General features: G+C 46.6%; 1 protein-coding gene across 1 annotated transcript in view; it reads left to right on the top strand.

Moving 5' to 3' along the window:
• LOC308377257 (polyhomeotic-like protein 2) overlaps positions 1 to 12,500 on the top strand; it is a gene marked incomplete at its 3' end in the record, with an annotated part of 35,574 nt that overhangs the window by 10,348 nt on the left and 12,726 nt on the right. Inside the window, exon 2 of the mRNA XM_080853839.1 lies at positions 9,885 to 10,117. Coding sequence (XP_080709965.1) covers positions 9,959 to 10,117 — 159 coding nt within the window. The 5' untranslated portion in view covers positions 9,885 to 9,958. The remainder of the gene's footprint in view (positions 1 to 9,884; positions 10,118 to 12,500) is intronic.

Here is a 12,500-nt window from a genome sequence, read left to right as displayed (position 1 = left end):
GTAGAACAGCTAAATGTCTACTGATACATCTGATCATCTACATATTACAGTGTGTCCGAGAGTTTATATTTCTGCGGTCAGATGAAAGACGCCGACTGTTGTTTTCATTACTGAAAATAGGACATCAATTCAGTGGCTCAGACCCTTGTGGGAATGCATCACTCGAAAACTAATTGGAACATTTGTAAAACATCTGCAAAGTCACATAAATACACATCATTTTGGAACCTTCTGCGCTGAAGAAAACTGATGTGACAACTTTCAGTCCGAGAAGCTTTTTGTGAACCACAAAAAAATGACATTACGGTCTGCACTTTTGTTTTCAAAATGAATCAAACTTAAACAATGAAGGATGAACTGAATTTATGACCATTGTTGTTTGTCATTCTGCAGCCTAATTTCTCATCTCAATTCACCTCTTTCAACACAATCACTCGCAGTCACCTGACCCCGGCAGCAGCTTTTAAATGACTGGGGAGAGTTACATGATGCGGTCGGTGTAAAAAGAGTTAAGTTTGACAGCATAATAATACGCTAGCTGCTGGAGCACTTGTTAAGGTGCTGAGTGACGCGCCTCTCCTTCTCATCACGTAGACGGCCTCTTTCAGGGCCCAGGATTTACAACACTCAGGTTTCCATGCAAAACGTTAAAGGCGGGTAATTTGTCAGTAACCCGAGTCGTGGTCCTTTCACCTCTCACAGGTGAGAGAAGGAGGTGTGAGGCGGGGGATAGAGGTCAGTTACAGGTGGGCTGAAGCGTTCTGGTACTACACACTCTGATTTTATGGGACAACGAGGGAGAGACAGACAGAGGGAGAGACAGAGGGAGAGGGAGAAAGAGAGAGAGAGATTTCAAGGCACCTGAAACGTGTCATACGGTTCATGGAGGAATGTGGTGAGAAGCACATGGCCCAGGCAGAGCTGAGTCCAGATGGGGGCCCGTGGGTGGAGTGGTGTGAGTGGTGAGACTAGTGTGAGTGGTGAGAGTGGTGAGACTAGTGTGAGTGGTGAGACTAGTGAGAGTGGTGTGAGTGGTGTGAGTGGTGAGACTAGTGAGAGTGGTGAGACTAGTGAGAGTGGTGAGAGTGGTGAGAGTGGTGAGAGTGGTGTGAGTGGTGAGACTAGTGAGAGTGGTGAGACTAGTGAGAGTGATGTGAGTGGTGAGACTAGTGAGAGTGGTGAGACTAGTGAGATTGGTGAGACTAGTGAGAGTGGTGAGACTAGTGAGAGTGGTGAGAGTGGTGAGACTAGTGAGAGTGGTGAGAGTGGTGAGAGTGATTAGACTAGTGAGAGTGGTGAGAGTGGTGAGACTAGTGAGAGTGGTGATAGTGGTGAGAGTGATGAGAGTGGTGAGAGTGGTGAGAGTGGTGAGACTAGTGAGAGTGGTGATAGTGGTGAGAGTGATGAGAGTGGTGAGAGTGGTGAGAGTGGTGAGAGTGGTGAGACTAGTGAGAGTGGTGTGAGTGGTGAGAGTAGTGAGAGTGGTGAGAGTGGTGAGAGTGGTGAAACTAGTGAGATTGGTGAGACTAGTGAGAGTGGTGAGACTAGTGAGAGTGGTGAGAGTGGTGAGACTAGTGAGAGTGGTGAGAGTGGTGAGAGTGATGAGACTAGTGAGACTAGTGAGAGTGGTGAGACTAGTGAGACTAGTGAGAGTGGTGAGAGTGGTGAGACTAGTGAGACTAGTGAGAGTGGTGAGAGTGATGAGAGTGATGAGAGTGGTGAGAGTGGTGAGAGTAGTGAGAGTGGTGAGAGTGGTGTGAGTGGTGAGAGTGGTGAGAGTAGTGTGAGTGGTGAGAGTGGTGAGAGTGGTGAGACTAGTGTGAGTGGTGAGAGTGGTGAGAGTGGTGAGACAAGTGTGAGACTGGTGAGAGTGGTGAGAGTGGTGAGAGTGGTGAGAGTAGTGTGAGTGGTGAGACTAGTGAGAGTGGTGAGACTAGTGAGAGTGGTGTGAGTGGTGAGAGTGGTGAGACTAGTGAGAGTGGTGAGAGTGGTGAGAGTGGTGAGACTAGTGTGAGTGGTGAGAGTGGTGAGACTAGTGAGAGTGGTGAGAGTGGTGAGAGTGGTGAGACTAGTGTGAGTGGTGAGACTAGTGAGAGTGGTGAGACTAGTGAGAGTGGTGTGAGTGGTGAGACTAGTGAGAGTGGTGAGACTAGTGAGAGTGGTGTGAGTGGTGAGACTAGTCACACTAGTGTGAGTGGTGAGAGTGGTGAGACTAGTGTGAGTGGTGAGAGTGGTGAGACTAGTGATAGTGGTGAGAGTGGTGAGACTAGTGAGAGTGGTGAGAGTGGTGAGAGTGGTGAGACTAGTGTGAGTGATGAGAGTGGTGAGACTAGTGAGAGTGGTGAGAGTGGTGAGACTAGTGAGAGTGGTGAGAGTGGTGAGAGTGGTGAGACTAGTGTGAGTGATGAGAGTGGTGAGACTAGTGAGAGTGGTGAGAGTGGTGAGACTAGTGAGAGTGGTGAGACTAGTGAGAGTGGTGTGAGTGGTGAGACTAGTGAGAGTGGTGTGAGTGGTGAGACTAGTGTGAGTGGTGAGACTAGTGAGAGTGATGAGAGTGGTGAGAGTGGTGAGACTAGTGAGAGTGGTGAGAGTGGTGAGAGTGGTGAGACTAGTGTGAGTGGTGAGAGTGGTGAGACTAGTGAGAGTGGTGAGAGTGGTGAGACTAGTGAGAGTGGTGAGAGTGGTGAGAGTGGTGAGACTAGTGTGAGTGGTGAGAGTGGTGAGACTAGTGTGAGTGGTGAGAGTGGTGAGACTAGTGAGAGTGGTGAGAGTGGTGAGAGTGGTGAGACTAGTGTGAGTGATGAGAGTGGTGAGACTAGTGAGACTGGTGAGAGTGGTGTGAGTGGTGAGACTAGTGAGAGTGGTGAGACTAGTGAGAGTGGTGTGAGTGGTGAGACTAGTGAGAGTGGTGTGAGTGGTGAGACTAGTGTGAGTGGTGAGACTAGTGAGAGTGATGAGAGTGGTGAGAGTGGTGAGAGTGGTGAGACTAGTGAGAGTGGTGAGATTGGTGAGAGTGGTGAGAGTGGTGTGAGTGGTGAGAGTGGTGAGAGTGGTGTGAGTGGTGAGAGTGGTGAGACTAGTGAGACTAGTGAGAGTGGTGAGAGTGGTGTGAGTGGTGAGAGTGGTGAGACTAGTGAGAGTGGTGAGAGTGGTGTGAGTGGTGAGAGTGGTGAGAGTGGTGTGAGTGGTGAGAGTGGTGAGACTAGTGTGAGTGGTGAGAGTGGTGTGAGTGGTGAGAGTGGTGTGAGTGGTGAGAGTGGTGTGAGTGGTGAGAGTGGTGAGAGTGGTGAGAGTGGTGAGAGTAGTGAGACTAGTGAGAGTGGTGAGAGTGGTGTGAATGGTGAGAGTGGTGAGAGTGGTGAGAGTGGTGTGAGTGGTGAGACTAGTGAGAGTGGTGAGAGTGGTGTGAGTGGTGAGACTAGTCACACTAGTGTGAGTGGTGAGAGTGGTGAGAGTGGTGAGACTAGTGTGAGTGGTGAGAGTGGTGAGAGTGTTGAGAGTGGTGAGAGTGGTGAGAGTGGTGAGACTAGTGAGAGTGGTGAGAGTGGTGAGAGTGATGAGACTAGTGTGAGTGGTGAGACTGGTGAGAGTGGTGAGAGTGGTGAGACTAGTGTGAGTGGTGAGAGTGGTGTGAGTGGTGAGACTGGTGAGAGTGGTGTGAGTGGTGAGACTAGTTAGAGTGGTGTGAGTGGTGTGAGTGGTGAGACTAGTGAGAGTGGTGAGAGTGGTGTGAGTGGTGAGACTAGTCACACTAGTGTGAGTGGTGAGTGGTGAGAGTGGTGAGAGTGGTGAGACTAGTGAGAGTGGTGAGAGTGGTGAGACTAGTGAGAGTGGTGAGAGTGGTGTGAGTGGTGAGACTAGTCACACTAGTGTGAGTGGTGAGTGGTGAGAGTGGTGAGAGTGGTGAGACTAGTGAGAGTGGTGAGAGTGGTGAGAGTGGTGAGACTAGTGAGAGTGGTGAGAGTGGTGAGAGTGGTGAGAGTGGTGTGAGTGGTGAGAGTGGTGAGACTAGTGAGAGTGGTGAGAGTGGTGAGAGTGGTGAGAGTGGTGAGACTAGTGTGAGTGGTGAGAGTGGTGAGAGTGGTGAGAGTGGTGAAACTAGTGTGAGAGAGGTGAGAGTGATGAGAGAGGTGAGAGTGGTGAGAGAGGTGAGACTGGTGAGAGAGGTGAGAGTGATGAGAGAGGTGAGAGTGGTGAGAGAGGTGTGAGTGGTGAGAGTGGTGAGAGTGGTGAGTGGTGTGAGTGGTGAGAGTGGTGAGAGTAGTGAGAGTGGTGAGAGTGGTGTGAGTGGTGAGAGTGGTGAGAGTAGTGAGAGTGGTGAGAGTGGTGAGAATGGTGAGACTGGTGAGAGAGGTGAGAGTGATGAGAGAGGTGAGAGTGGTGAGAGTGGTGTGAGTAGTCAGAGTGGTGTGAGTAGTGAGAGTAGTGAGAGTGGTGAGAGTGGTGTGAGTGGTGAGAGTGGTGAGAGTAGTGAGAGTGGTGAGAGTGGTGTGAGTAGTCAGAGTGGTGAGAGTGGTGAGACTAGTGAGAGTGGTGAGAGTGGTTTGAGTGGTGAGACTAGTGAGAGTGGTGTGAGTGGTGAGAGAGGTGTGAGTGGTGAGAGTGGTGAGAGTGGTGAGAGTAGTGTGAGTGGTGTGAGTGGTGAGAGAGGTGTGAGTGGTGAGAGTGGTGAGACTAGTGTGAGTGGTGTGAGTGGTGTGAGTGGTGTGAGTGGTGAGACTAGTGTGAGTGGTGAGAGTGGTGAGACTAGTGAGAGAGGCGTGTGAGTGGTGAGACTAGTGAGAGTGGTGTGAGTGGTGAGAGTGGTGAGACTAGTGAGAGTGGTGTGAGTGGTGAGAGTGGTGAGAGTGGTGAGACTGGTGAGAGTGGTGAGACTAGTGAGAGTGGTGAGAGTGGTGTGAGTGGTGAGACTAGTGAGAGTGGTGAGAGTGGTGAGACTAGTGAGAGTGGTGAGACTAGTGAGAGTGGTGAGAGTGGTGAGAGTGGTGAGACTAGTGAGAGTGGTGAGAGTGGTGTGAGTGGTGAGAGTGGTGAGACTAGTGAGAGTGGTGTGAGTGGTGAGACTAGTGAGAGTGGTGTGAGTGGTGAGAGTGGTGAGACTAGTGAGAGTGGTGTGAGTGGTGAGAGTGGTGAGAGTGGTGAGACTGGTGAGAGTGGTGAGACTAGTGAGAGTGGTGAGAGTGGTGTGAGTGGTGAGACTAGTGAGAGTGGTGAGAGTGGTGAGACTGGTGAGAGTGGTGAGAGTGGTGAGACTAGTGAGACTGGTGAGAGTGGTGAGAGTGGTGAGACTAGTGAGAGTGGTGTGAGTGGTGAGACTAGTGAGAGTGGTGTGAGTGGTGAGACTAGTGAGAGTGGTGAGAGTGGTGTGAGTGGTGAGAGTGGTGAGACTAGTGAGAGTGGTGAGAGTGGTGTGAGTGGTGAGAGTGGTGAGACTAGTGTGAGTGGTGAGACTGGTGAGAGTGGTGAGAGTGGTGTGAGTGGTGAGACTAGTGAGAGTGGAGAGAGTGGTGAGACTAGTGAGAGTGGTGAGAGTGGTGTGAGTGGTGAGAGTGGTGAGAGTGGTGAGACTAGTGAGAGTGGTGAGACTAGTGAGAGTGGTTTGAGTGGTGAATGGTGAGCTCTTGTCTCCCAGCTACAGGGGGATTGTCTGCACAGCACCAGCTCATCAGTGGTGAGAGTAGTGAGAGTGGTGTGAATGGTGTGAGTGGTGAGACTAGTGAGAGTGGTGAGACTAGTGAGACTAGTGAGAGTGGTGAGACTAGTGAGAGTGGTGTGAGTGGTGTGAGTGGTGAGAGTGGTGAGACTAGTGAGACTAGTATGAGTGGTGAGAGCGGTGTGAGTGGTGAGACTAGTGAGACTAGTGAGAGTGGTGAGAGTGGTGAGACTAGTGAGAGTGGTGAGAGTGGTGAGAGTAGTCCTTTTTCCATCAGATTTTCAAGCGAATTAAATCTTAAAGCGAATTAATTTGTAGCGACATAAGAAGCGCCTAAACGGTTTTCCATCGACAGAATGATTGTAGCGAATTAAAATTGTGTCACAATGCCCCGTGTTGAAGCGCATTTTTCTGACCCGCTAGATGATTTTCCATCAACAATGTAGCGAAATAGAACCTTCTGGGACGGTTACAGCAGCGCAGGGAGGGACCGATGTTCGCGAGCCTCTAGGCTCTTTTTTTGCTGCACTTCGATACGTACAGTGATTTAAATTAAACTTTCTTAACACTAATGTTGAACTCCATACTAGCCCGAATTCATATTTCACTCAACCAGGAGTGATGAGTAAGACTGAGGTCGATTCGTTGTCAGCGCAAGCTATTGCTTGATCCCATACTTTTATAGATGTTTCCTGATCGAGTATAGCCTACTTCATACTAGTATTTATAATGGAGAACCGAATGGCCAGCCTACAATGTTTAATGGTAATATGTCAGCTGATCACAGCTATCATAGTATTGCGGCGAAGGGTGGAACTGCTGAGCCTGGTCGAGGCCTGCCTGGCGTTACCTCGGCGCCCATCGCCGCAGATGTGGCAGCGACATCGCTCAAGTGCAGCGGCGGAGTTTGCGGGGGGGCAGGGGTGGCTGAAACGAGTAATTGCATTGGTTCAAAAAAATGTGTGGAATAATTAAGTCTGGCATGGTTTAATATCTCCGCTTTTACATTGTCTGACTTAGGAAGTAAAATGCCAGACAGTTGTTTCTCGAATGGCTGTTCAAATCGGCGAGGAGACAAGCCCTGATTGTGTGTTTATCGCATTTAAAACTCACCTACGTTAACGTCACGTCATCTTGGTCAACGTTTTCTTCTTTCTTTTTCTTCTCGTAAAGTAGCTACTTTTGGAGCTGACAATAAAAGCAGTAACCCTGTTTTTCTCGCCTCATTTATCAGAATAGCTTACTCAAACGGGAATAAATCAAGAAATAAAGTCGAGAAACAAAGCATCAACATGATTTAAAAAATTGGTTTACCCGGCTTCTGCTCTGATATTAAGTAAGTAGGCTAGGCTACGGTATGTTGGCATCCAACTGGTAATACTACAATGCCAGTAGAAAATATATGGGAAGATAATTTCATTTAAAGGCAAACGTTTGTCTGCCACAATGACAGGGGCATTGCACGTCCACGTTTCCAGTGCAACTCATATAGTTCACGTCCTGCTTTTGAACCAGCGATCTCTCAGCAGGATCCCCTGAGGATGCTGCGGGACATAGCCAGACCGTAGCCTACCTTATGCTCATGAAGGCAGCATGACACACTTCACCACCACACCACTAGGCTAGAAACAACCGCATAGTAGATCAATTTGACAGGTCATAAAGTCAGAAGAAGTCTTGTGCTTTTAGCTTAACGTGCTTTTGAGATAAATACATCTACAATAAACATGGTAGGACAATGGCTTTTTTCATTTCTGCCAGATGCATTTTCCTTGTGTTCAAGTTTAAGACGACGGCATGCATGTGTATGTCGTCTTCAAATTAGTTATTAGCCTGTTTGAGACTGTGATGGCAAGCGCCCTGCTCTGTTTGGTGGTGAGTAAGTGAGCCTCCTCGCGAGCCTGCAGACAGACGGTAGCTTCCATAATCAGCTGCTGGATATAACAGTAGCTCCGCCAGCTATAACTTGCTAGTGAACTTTAGCTTACAACGTTTACCTACTCACTTGAGCTGCAAATCTCTACCATGCTACAGTATAATTAGCACCTATCTCGGCAGATATCTTTTAAATGTTTATTTTTGTGCCATATTTTAAATCTAAATTAGTTAATTTCTCTTCCTAAAACCCACTAGAGGACACTAGTTTAACTCTCGTTGTCACTGCGCATGCGCGACATTCTATAGCGCTTCAACCGTTTTCCATTACTTTTATGTCGCTAGAACTTCCCCAAAACCACCTCTGCAGAGCGAATTAACTTAGTGCGACAAAATCGGCGTTAGAGCGATATAACCCTTTTTCCATCACATATGTCGCACTAACTTTTGATGCGCATCATTTTAAAGCGCATTATCTTTTTGATGGAAAAAGGACTAGTGATGAGACTAGTGAGAGCGGTGTGAGTGGTGAGACTAGTGAGACTAGTGAGAGTGGTGAGAGTGGTGAGACTAGTGAGAGTGGTGAGAGTGGTGAGACTAGTGAGACTAGTGAGAGTGGTGAGACTAGTGAGAGTGGTGAGAGTGGTGAGACTAGTGAGAGTGGTGAGAGTGGTGTGAGTGGTGAGACTGGTGTGAGTGGTGAGAGTGGTGAGACTAGTGTGAGTGGTGAGACTAGTGAGAGTAGTGAGACTAGTGTGAGTGGTGAGACTAGTGTGAGTGGTGAGACTGGTGAGAGTGGTGAGACTAGTGAGAGTGGTGAGACTAGTGAGAGTGGTGAGACTAGTGAGAGTGGTGAGACTAGTGTGAGTGGTGAGAGTGGTGAGAGTGGTGTGAGTGGTGAGACTAGTGAGAGTGGTGAGAGTGGTGAGACTAGTGTGAGTGGTGAGAGTGGTGAGACTAGTGTGAGTGGTGAGAGTAGTGAGAGTGGTGAGAGTGGTGTGAGTGGTGAGAGTGGTGAGACTAGTGTGAGTGGTGAGACTAGTGAGAGTGGTGAGACTAGTGTGAGTGGTGAGAGTGGTGTGAGTGGTGAGAGTGGTGAGAGTGGTGTGAGTGGTGAGAGTGGTGTGAGTGGTGAGAGTGGTGAGACTGGTGAGAGTGGTGAGACTAGTGTGAGTGGTGAGAGTGGTGTGAGTGGTGAGAGTGGTGTGAGTGGTGAGAGTGGTGTGAATGGTGAGAGTGGTGAGACTGGTGAGAGTGGTGAGAGTGGTGTGAGTGGTGAGAGTGGTGAGACTAGTGTGAGTGGTGAGACTAGTGAGAGTAGTGTGAGTGGTGAGAGTGGTGAGACTAGTGAGAGTGGTGTGAGTGGTGAGACTGGTGAGAGTGGTGTGAGTGGTGAGAGTGGTGAGAGTGGTGTGAGTGGTGAGACTAGTGAGAGTGGTGTGAGTGGTGAGAGTGGTGAGAGTGGTGAGACTAGTGAGAGTGGTTTGAGTGGTGAATGGTGAGCTCCTGTCTCCCAGCTACAGGGGGATTGTCTGCACAGCACCAGCTTATCCCCTTATATATGACAGGGGTCCCTACTCCAATTCGATAACTATGGGGCTTCTCTGAGGCCTGAGCAGTGTTGTTGTGAGGAGACATTCAGCCATTCTGAGTGACTAGTGTTCTTATTCTGTAGTTGCTCCTCAAACACAAATACTGAAGCAGAAATGTTGCTTCTTTGGGTTTCGTTCTGGTTTGGTGTTTGGACATTATTGTTATATTGTTATAGTTATGACGATGTTCCTTTGTTACATGGTAATAATTGCCACACTACTTCAAAACTTTGACAGTGGCAGTCGTCTTGGGATTTTGTGGAGATGCTTTAACAGCTGTACATGTTCTCTCCAGAACCTCTTTTTCTCTTTCAACAAATTGTCAAAGTGTCATTAAGCCTTAAGCAAGTTCGAAAATTCCATAACATTCTGTCTGTGATGTGGTGGTATATTTCGGTGGATTTTCGTTGTTCCTGTTGAAGGAAAAACTAGTGCCTACTAGTGCAATGGAAGCAGAGGCCTCCATGAGAATCGTGAAACAGTATTACTTCTGCCCAGTAAAGTCAATTGATATGGGAGATGGTGCTGCTTACAAATACTTTTCAGAGAGATCATTACTTGAAACACTTATCATGCACTGACAAGGCCTCTTAATCTTTACCACACGTATCACCATTTTTCCCTGATCATTTAAGAGATAACAGGATCTGTGAATAAAAAGATAAAACAAATGGAACCAGACTGCATCAACAAGATGAACGCTGACTGTAGCCCAGTCCATCTCCTTATGAATGACTCTATCTTTCTCTCTCTCTGCCAAGTAGAAGACTGGAGCGGTCCTGGAGACGAGCACAGGAGACAGCAGCAGTGGATCTCCTCCAGGCAGGTGGAGGGTGTCATGGAGAAGGAGCAGGCCGCACCCGACTGCAGCGCCAGTGCCCCCAGTGCCCCCAACCCCCTCAACCCCCACACTAACACCCCTGCCAGCACTACCCTCAGCCGCCCAGCTGTGCCCCAAATCTCTATCTACGGGGGGATCCCAGACAGACAATTACAGGTAGACAAGGCTTGAACTCTGTAAATGTCCAGTTTTTAGTCAGTCTGTAATGTGAAAAGGTTTAATACTTATGCAATCAATTACTGGATCAGTCTTTGCGTTGTAATTAAATTGCGTTTTTGGTTGAATATTATAAATATATTCCAAAAATCATGACCTTGTTCTGCAGTCAACAGAAAAAAAGGAAACGAGAAGCGTGGTTTCATAGACGTATCATTGCTGCCCTCTGCAGGCGGTCTGAAGCAGGAGCACCACTCATGGTGCTATTTAGGCTCTGTGCAAAGTAAGGGCCAATGTTTGTGGATTTAACTTTTTGGTGTATGTCTGAAGGTCTCTGCAAAGTGTAGACAGCTGTTGTCTAACAAAGTGCGGTTTGAGAAGATTGATGGGTAAATTGGGGTCAAGAATGCTATTTGTCACGCCTCAGAAAAATGCCATCCATCTTGTTGTTTGTGGTGAGCTTGAGCAGTAACAGGTATGAACCATGACCTGCTAATGATTCCTGATGTCTTCATCCCCTTTGTCCATTAGTATTTCACGCAAGGACTAGTATGAGGTGGAGGGTTTTCATGTCATTTCATTTCAAGATTTACGGCAATAAACAAAAAAGAACTTAGATGGTGCTGAATGAAACATTGACAGTGAATATGTCAATATTCATATTTTATATATACATGAATATATATAGGCTCTTAATATCTTCCAACCAATACATGGAAGACAGATACGTTTAATAAGACATTTCATTTAATCAATGTTTCCCTAAGGTGCACATAATATTTCCCTTTACATTATGTTGGACTCACTCCATTTCTGACCTGCTTACAAACTTTATCAATACCCAGGCTTTGGCTTTGACCTTTGGTGAAGTCCTACTCTTGCACCCTGGATCAGTAAATAGATGTGTAAACAGCAGATCACAAACACTTTTAGAGGGAAACAGGACACATGTGTAAGACTCCCAACATGTCTTTCTTTAGGTGGACAGGATTATGCAGTTTGCCCTTCCTTCACGACCCTGGGGCCAATGAGACGGTCACCCCCAGTCAGGTTCATAGGTCAAAGGTCAAATTGCATTCTCTGCACAAATTTGCTGTGAGACGCAGGTTGTCACTCAATCAGAGATGTAATGCGGCCTCTACAGAGAAAAGGGAGTGGTTATGGTACTCTTCAGGAACTATTGGCTGTTCAAGCATTTGGGATAGATCTGGTTTCATGTGTATGTTTCAGACACAAGTTGTTTGGGATCCAGCGTGAAGAAAGGGTAGTGTTACTGAGAACCAGTCTGGAACACTACAGTAGGAACTCTATTGCCCTGCGTGCCTGCTTCTGTTCTATGTTTGGGGGGGAAAGCATGAGGAGGATTTAATAGAGTTGGGTGAGCATCTTCATTCATTCATTGTTTGCTTTTACTAGCATGACTAAATATTATAAAGATGCTAATCATTATTTTTTTCTTATTGGTTATATTATTGGTTTGACTTCCCGTAATAATTTTACCAAACTTTTTCCCACATTTAAATGACTTCTGAGATTTTAAGAATATGTTCATTGGATGGGATTGAAATCTTGACAAGTTCTAAAGAGTTCTGTTTTGCGTCTGTCTAGAAGGCCTCATAACTCCGCTTAGAGAGAACTGCTATAGAGGGGGAAAGTCCTTGAAGGATTGTGGAGTAATCTTAAACACAGTTACAGTTTGGTTTCTCTACGCAGTCATATAGATAATTCACTTTATGTTTCCTATAAATTGATAATATAGAAATGTATTGATATGAATTGACCAGTCAGATGTATGGTTTGCTTTGTGGTATTTTGTAAAGTAATCAGAGAGTTCATATTACAGCACAAGGTGCTATAGACCTCTCAGATCACTGGAGAAAATCTGTTGGTAATACACCAAATGGTGTAGCAGTCTTAAGCTGCTATGCTGCTCAACCTGCTGATGACATCAAACATGCTCCACCTGTAGGTAGTTTCCAATTTAGACCCAATTGTTCGCAAAAGCTTTTTGTTAACTTTGCAAATTAACTCTACTTTATTTATTTCCTTTTTCATTTATTCCATTTTCTATTTTTTAATTCTTTTTATGTTATGTATGATATTTTAATTACGTTCTTGACTTTCTTTTAGTTATATTTTTCACTTTGGACGTTCATTTTGCTTTTATTTATGTAAAGCACATTGAATTGCCCCTGGGTATGAAATGTGCTTTATAAATAAACGTAATTTGCCCTGCATATAAAGTGGGTGAGCAGTATTGATAAGTTCCATGCACATCTGGCTTTTATGGCTGCTTGTCCAAAGCAGGGGCCAGTTATTATATACGAGGTCCTGAAAATGAGGTTTGGAAAGAACTTGGTTTGTGTTGTCTGCCATATTTCTT

The sequence above is a fragment of the Sprattus sprattus genome (genome assembly GCF_963457725.1).
Source record: "Sprattus sprattus genome assembly, chromosome: 16".
Taxonomy (NCBI): domain Eukaryota; kingdom Metazoa; phylum Chordata; class Actinopteri; order Clupeiformes; family Clupeidae; genus Sprattus; species Sprattus sprattus.
The sequence above is the reverse complement of the archived record's forward strand: the minus strand, read 5'-3'. Positions and strand labels throughout refer to the sequence as shown.